The 7400-nt window shown below is 41.0% G+C and overlaps 2 protein-coding genes across 5 annotated transcripts in view; both read left to right on the top strand.

The window, feature by feature from the left end:
• The window catches only part of LOC116102567 (dimethylaniline monooxygenase [N-oxide-forming] 3), a 74600-nt gene that overhangs the window by 22341 nt on the left and 44859 nt on the right, over window positions 1-7400 (top strand). For both annotated transcript variants that reach the window (XM_031387369.1, XM_031387378.1), the window contains exon 2: window positions 1695-1757. The gene's annotated coding sequence lies outside the window, so the exon portion shown is untranslated. The remainder of the gene's footprint in view (window positions 1-1694; window positions 1758-7400) is intronic.
• The window catches only part of Mroh9 (maestro heat like repeat family member 9), an 89157-nt gene that overhangs the window by 66901 nt on the left and 14856 nt on the right, over window positions 1-7400 (top strand). For 2 of the 3 annotated variants that reach the window (XM_031387336.1, XM_031387343.1), the window contains 2 exons: window positions 1695-1757; window positions 3756-4194. In XM_031387336.1, the coding sequence (XP_031243196.1) occupies window positions 1695-1757; window positions 3756-4078 (386 nt within the window). In that variant the 3' untranslated portion in view covers window positions 4079-4194. Of the gene's footprint in view, window positions 1-1694; window positions 1758-3755; window positions 4195-7400 lie in introns of those variants that run through there. The other variant, XM_031387353.1, reaches the window with a different exon arrangement.

Here is a 7400-nt window from a genome sequence, read left to right as displayed (position 1 = left end):
AAAAAAAAAAAAAAAAAAAAAAAAGACTGGATGAGGTTTCCCAGTAGGAGTAAAAGGGCTCTAAAAGCAAACAAAAGAGTCAGAGACAACCCACCTCACTTCTACTATTAGTAGTCCCACAAGAATACCAAGCCACACAAATATATGTGCAGAGGACCTAGGTTAGACCCATACAGGCTCCTTAATTGTTGCTTCAGTCTCTGTGAGCCATTATGATCTCTGGTTAGATGGTTCTATGGGCCATTTTCTTCTGTTGTTCTTGACCCCTCTGGCCCCTACAATCCTCTTTTATCCTCCTTTATGGGATTGCCTGAGCTCCATCTAATGTTTGGCTGTGGTTCTCTGCATCTGCTCACATCGGTTGCTGAATGAAGCCTCTCCTTCAGAATGATTATGCTAGTCCCTGGTCTACCTAGGAATCATTTCACTGACTTTTTCTCTGGTCATAACTGGTTCTATCTTAGGTCTCTGGGCTATCCAGACACTCATTCCTGGACTACCAGTCAGTGACAGACATGGGCTTCCTCTCGTAGCATGGACCTCTAGTTGGACTAGTCATTGGTTGGCCACAAGTTCTATACCACCTTTACTTTACCCCTGCACATCTTTCAGGCAGGACAAATTGTAGGTCAAAGGTTTTGTGATTGGACTGGTATCCCAGTCCTTCCATTGGAAGGCTTGCCTATTTACAAGAGATTCCCAGTTTGGGTTCTGTATACCCCATTATTATGAGTCTTCTCTAGGATAACCCGTATGGATTCCTAAGAGTTTGCATTGCACTAGGTTTCCTACCTTGCCCTGAAATGCACACATACACCCCAGTGCCAGTCATCTGTCCCAGTACTCTCTCCCTTCCAGGTCCAACCTGATCCCACCTGTTCTAATCCCCATCATCCCCCAGGCAACCAACAAAAGCTATTCTCTTTCCAGCTTCCCATGGAGATCTACACATCACCTCTGAGTCTACCTTGTCACTTAGCCTCTCTGGCTCTGTGGATTGTAGCATGATTACTTTACAGCTAATGTTCACTTATAAGTAAGAACATAACATGTTTGTCTTTCTGGGTCTGGGTTACCTCACTTGGGATTATTTTTTCACATTCCATCGAAATTTTATGATGTTAGCTTTTTGGACAGCTGAGTAATACTCCATTGTATATGATTCTTTTTAACTCTCAGAATGTAACTTGTCTGTTGGCTATTGCATGAGACTTTGGTCCTTGACTCCATTCTCCCAGGTCCCACCACCAACTAGAGAAGTCGATAATAGATAATATATAAACAAAATGAGCCAATAGCCAGGCTGTTTTAAGATCTACTCTGCATGCAATACTGGAAATACATGTGCTATTGCAACAGGAAAGAACATGAATACATTTCACAAAAATATGCTAATGAAGATAATATAGCCTCAAAATACATTCTGTGTGAAGGAACATACACATTTGTTTACAAATGTGAAGGAACTTGCAAAAGGCTTGTGGTATGCTTGTGGAGCATGAACCTGCATGATAACTAAGGTGTGTTCACTTTGTGGTTCTTCTTCATACACATACTTTAATTTCTCATTAAATAATAATTGTGTAAAATCACTGAAATACAGTTTAATGAGACTCTAGGATGTAGCAAGATAACAAGAGAAATGTACTTGATAGTTTAATTTGGTTTAATTTTGCTTATATCTTACAATATAGGGTACTTGGGGAAATCAGGAGAACATTTACTACTCAGAGAAGAAATTGACATCATGATTGAAGGTAAGATTGGAGTTTTCGTGTATAGATCCAAAACATTCACTATTTTGATTCTAGTTAAATAAGAGGTTACAGAATGGAAATTAGTTGGCAGTGGGTTTATTTCTTAGTCAGGGTTTCTATTCCTGCACAATATCATGACCAAGAAGCAAGTTGGGGAGGAAAGGGTTTATTTGGCTTACTTCCACATTGCTGTTTATCACAAAGGAAGTCGGGACTGGAACTCAAGCAGGTCAGGAAGCAGGAGCTGATGCAGAGGCCATGGAGTGATGTTCCTTGCTGGCTTGCCTCCCCTGACTTGCTCAGCCTGCTCTCTTATAGAACCCAAGACTTCCAGCCCAGGGATGGCATCACCCACAAGAGGCCCCACCCCCTTGATCACTAATTGAGAAAATGCCCCACAGCTGAATCTCATGGAGGCACTTCCCCAACTGAAGCTCCCTTCTCTGTGATAACTCCAGCCTGTGTCAAGTTGACACACAAAACCAGCCAGTACAGTTTATAATTAGGAAAAATCAATAGAGGGTCTAGGTTAATGGGACATTTTATATTTTTTCTCTCTCTTCCTATTCTATCTCTATGTCTCTATTTCACTCTCCAAATTTATGACATTTATTATCTGAAATCTAATGATCATGTTAGAGCCTTGAGAAGTTATTGAAAGTTCAGGAGTCATTCACTTATACACCCTGAATCTTTTTTTTTTTCAACATGTCCTGTGTAATAGCACCACGTAGTTGTTGGGTTACTCTAGTAAGTAAAGTAGGCTGTTTCTTCATGAATTTTTAGGTTCTAGTGGATCCTAACATACATTGCATTCAGAGAGGGAGGAAAAGAGGAACAGTAATGTTATTCCTTCAAATGACTTGGATCCTGGGCATGGCTCTCTTTTAGCATCTCTCTACTGCCTTATTAGAAAATAGCTAGTAGCAGGGAGACTGAAGAGATGATCCATCAGCAGTTGGAAGCACATTTTCTTGCAGAGAACCAAAGTTCAACTACCTAAACCAATATAATGGCTCATAACCATCCACAATACCATTTCCAGGGCACTCAACACCCCATTCTGACCGTCTCAGGCACCAGGCACACATGTGCTGCATACATATACTTGGGCAAACCATTCATAGACATAAATATAGAATAAAATAAAATAAATAAATCTAAGACAAAAAAATAAAGAAAATAGCTAGGGTAGTTTTCTGCTTCTCTCTCTCTCTCTCTCTCTCTCTCTCTCTCTCTCTCTCTGTGTGTGTGTGTGTGTGTGTGTACATGTTTGCATGTGTGTGCATGTGCATGTATATCTATCCCTTTCTGAAATCTACTCAGTAATTTCAACAACACTGCATGCAGTTTCCTCCCTTGTCAATGTTTCCTACCCAGGGTTCAGTTGCTGTACTGTTTCCACTTGGCACATCATTATCTCTCCTTCATCCATTCAGTCACTTTCATTCATTTAAAACTTCTGACCACCTGCTCAATGCCAAGCACTACACTTCTCCCTTAACTCTTGTTCAGATCTTTGTCTTTTTCCTTTCATCTTCTCCTCTCCTATTTCTTTTATCTGGAAGATAAAATAATATTGCTCACCATGTAGTTTCAGCACTTGGAAGGTTGAAGCAGAAGGATTGTTACAAGCTCAAGGATGTTTACCATAATTATATTTTCATTCCAATGACTATGCCATGACCTCCTTAATTTTAATCATTTCCCATTAATTAATAATCACTTGGACTTATTCCAATGTTTTCCATGACAATACAATGAGTCTTTCCTTATAATACTGAACAGAATGCTTGGCACATATCTTTGGCATAAATTTGGTAACTATTTTTGTTCTTCTTTAATAGTTAATATTGGTCAAGTAAAGAGCATGGTAAGGAAGAGTTATGGGGGGAGAATACAGGGGAAAGTGACTTGCTAAAATGTGACCGCTTAGACTTACTGTTGCTTGAAGTCAGCTAGACCTTGAACTAAGGACCCCTCCCTCTACTGTTGCAGTTATTGAGCGGTTGACTCAGGTACAAGACCCTCTGATCAAGGAGTTGGTAGGAAAAACCCATAAACTTTTTAAGGAAATGGCCAAACGAATGTCCTCTTCAGCCATCAAACAAACCTTCCGAAAATGGGCTAAGATGTTCCGAACCAAAAAACTGAAGCTCATTTATGATGTGGCCAACATTATAACCCTCGAAGGAAATGAAACAGAAAGCATTAAAGAATGTAGTCTGATAGAGCACAATTCAGAGCAATCTGAAGACAAAGTCGATAATGAAGAGATTTCAATGAAGCCCACTGTAAAGAAATTTGAATATTGTTTTTAAAAAGAAGCACGTGTCCCTTGCCTCTTAACCTCAGTCTGTGCTTAAATCCTTTTCTGAGGAATATTAAAATTTATCACAAATCCTTTTGCTTTTCTATTAAAATATATAAATCTGAACATTCTACTACCTGTCTGGCAATGAGCAAAACCCTATATCATACAACACTGGTAAACCTGAGGTACATTTTTATGCTTTCTTATTCAAAGTGGGTGGGCACTGCGGCTGTTTTGTCCTAACATCCTGATTGAAAATATCTCTCAGTACCATTCCCTTAGGTATATCCATTCTCACTGTATTACCATTCTCTAGGTATATCCTTTCCCACTGAGGATAGACAAGACAGTCCAGTTAGGGGAGCAAGATCCACAGGCAGGCAACACAGTCAGGGTAAGTCCCCACTACAGTTGTTGGGAGAACACATGCATGAAGACCAAACTTCATATCTGCTACATATATGTGGATAATGTAATTCCAGTCCTTGTATGTTCTTCAGTTGGTGGTTCAGTCTTATGGAGCCCCCAGGGGCCCAGGTTAGTTGACTCTGTTGGTTTTCTGGAGTTTCTATCCTCTCCAGGTTCCTCAACTCTTTCCCCTGACTCTTCCACAAGATTTCCTAAGCTCTGTCTAATGTTTGGCTGTGGGTCTTTGTGCCTGTATTGGTCAGCTGCTGACTGGAGCCTCTCAGAGAAGTTATTCTCCTGTCTTTGACTCCAGGCTTACAGATATAAACATAGCCTGAGACTCCAAGGTAGTTGAAAGAGGAAGGCAGTTACCATATAGATCTTCTGAGGACAGGACAGCACAGCACATTTGCTCCCACCCACCCCAATTGGCAGAGATTGCCACTGCATTTATTCATATTCATCTCACCCATAGCATCTGTGTATCCAGGCTAGCAGTAACAGATGTAGCTATCAACAGTGTCTTAAAATGTTGCATCATGTGACAAGGTTGCTTTGACCAACAATGAAGCATCAGTGTCTCACAATGTAGCCCTGTGAATCAACTACCTGTGCAGACACAGTGGGAATTGTTTCCTCCATCCACACATAAAACATCCATGGGGACATGGCTGACTGGCACACTCATCAAATCTGAGTTCACAATAGTCTCCAAGGAATCCAGGTGCATAGTCACAGAGGTGAGCCCCAAGAGCATCCTGACATGTGGCACCATATAGACATGACTGGGATCCACATTCATCAATTTCTAACTCATAGTTCACACCGGAATACACTTGAGGACAAACACACATGTATCTGTCTAGCTCGTGGGCATACAGCCTTATTCATGCAGGGATCAGAAACACATTCATCCACTTCCAAGTCACAATGTCTGCCTTGGCATCTGAGCACACAGAAGCAGAAGTAGCCTTTGATTCTACCCTGGTACATAGCCCTATTTTGGCAAGGACTTAGAAGCACATGCTTTGCAATCTGTCTCACAGAACTTTCCAGCGTATACAGCAGGGAAGATATAAATAGGGTGTTCAGGGTCTTTGTGTCAGGTGCCTCCATGTTATCAGGTGTTCCCTCCACAAGAATTAGTGGCAGTTTCACAGGTCAGTCCATTGTACCCAGGAGGTCATTGGCACAGGTCTTTCTTCTGGGATATTCATACAAGTGGCAATTCCTTGGAAAGGACTAAAGAAGCAAGATCCTTTTATATCTTCACAGTCTTTATCCAAATCTTGGCTGTGCTAAGCAACAAATTGTTGTCTTATGGAAAGACAACAATCCCATTGTTTTGGCAAGAATTTAAGAGGCATCTGTTATTGTTTTTATTGGAAATGGACCCAGGCTCCTCAAATCACTGCGGGACTAGGCATATCCTCTCCACTGAGGACATAGAAGACATCTAGTTAAAGGAGCAGGAGCCACAGGCAGGTAACACAGTCAGGGTAAGTCCCCACTACATTTGTTGGAGGACCCCTATGAAAACTAAGCTGTGCATCTGCTACATGTGTGCGGGGCAGGGGCTAGGTCCAGGCTTTGTATGCTATTTCATTGGTAGTTCAGTCTCTGGGAGCCCCAAGGATCCAGGTTAGTTGATTCTGTTGGTCTTGGGGAGTCCCTATTCTCTCTGGGATCCTAAACTCTTCCCCCAACCCTTCCACAAGACTTCCCAAGCTCTGTCTAATGTTTGGTTGTAGGTCTTTGCCTCTGTTTGGTCAACTGCTGGCTGAAGCCTCTCTGAGGATAGTTATGCTAGGCAATACAAGATGACAGATACCTTTAAAGAGGAAGCAAGTAATCCTCATAAACAAAAACTAGGAAAGATTCTGGTTTCTATCTGTGCAACTTACATGACCACAGTTCTCCATACCCAAATACCACCAGGAGAGAGTTGATCTCCAAGGAGTACTGACACACAGGCTTGCAGGAGGGAACAAGCCACAGTCTGAGACAGCAAGAACAGCTAACACCAGAGATAATCAGATATTAAGAGGAAAGGGCAAGAACATAAGTAACAGAAAGCAAGGCTACTTGGCATTATCAGAACCCAGTTCTAACAACCACAGCGAGTCCTGGATACACCAACACACCAGAAAAGCAAGACTCTGATTTAAAAATCACATCTCATGATGATGATAGAAGAATTTTAAAAGGACATAAATAACTCCCTTAAAGAAGTACAGGAGAACTCAGGTAAACAAGTAGAAGTCCTTAAAGAGGAAACACAAAAATCCCTTAAAGAATGACAGAAAACACAACCAAACAGGTGAAAGAATTGAACAAAACCATCCAGGATCTAAAAATGGAAATGGAAACAATAAAGAAATCAGAAAGAGAGACAACCCTAGAGATACAAAACCTAGGAAAGAAATCAGGAGCCATAGACACAAGCATCACAAACAGAATACAAGAGATAGAAGAGAGAATCTCAGGTGCAGAAGATACCATAGAAAACATTGACACAGCAGTCAAAGAAAATGCAAAAAGAAAAAGCTCCTAACCCAAAACATCCAGGAAATCCAGGACATAATGAGAAGATGAAACCTAAGGGTGATAGGTACAGAAGAGAGTGAAGATTCCCAATGTAATGGGCTAGTAAATATCTTCAACAAAATTATAGAAGAAAACTTCCCTGGCCTAAAGAAAGAGATGCCCATGAACATAAAAGAAACCCACAGAACTCCAAATAGACTGGACCAGAAAAAAATTCCTCCTGTCACATAATAATAAAACACCAACTGCACTAAACAAAGAAAGAATTTTAAAAGCAGTAATGGGAAAAGGTCAAGTAACATATACAGGCAGACCTATCAGAATTACACCAGACTTCTCACCAGAGACTATGAAAGCTAGAAGATCCTGGGCAG

The sequence above is a fragment of the Mastomys coucha genome, unplaced genomic scaffold (genome assembly GCF_008632895.1).
Source record: "Mastomys coucha isolate ucsf_1 unplaced genomic scaffold, UCSF_Mcou_1 pScaffold1, whole genome shotgun sequence".
Taxonomy (NCBI): domain Eukaryota; kingdom Metazoa; phylum Chordata; class Mammalia; order Rodentia; family Muridae; genus Mastomys; species Mastomys coucha.
Note: the sequence above shows the minus strand (reverse complement) of the source record. Positions and strands in the feature narration are given on the sequence as shown.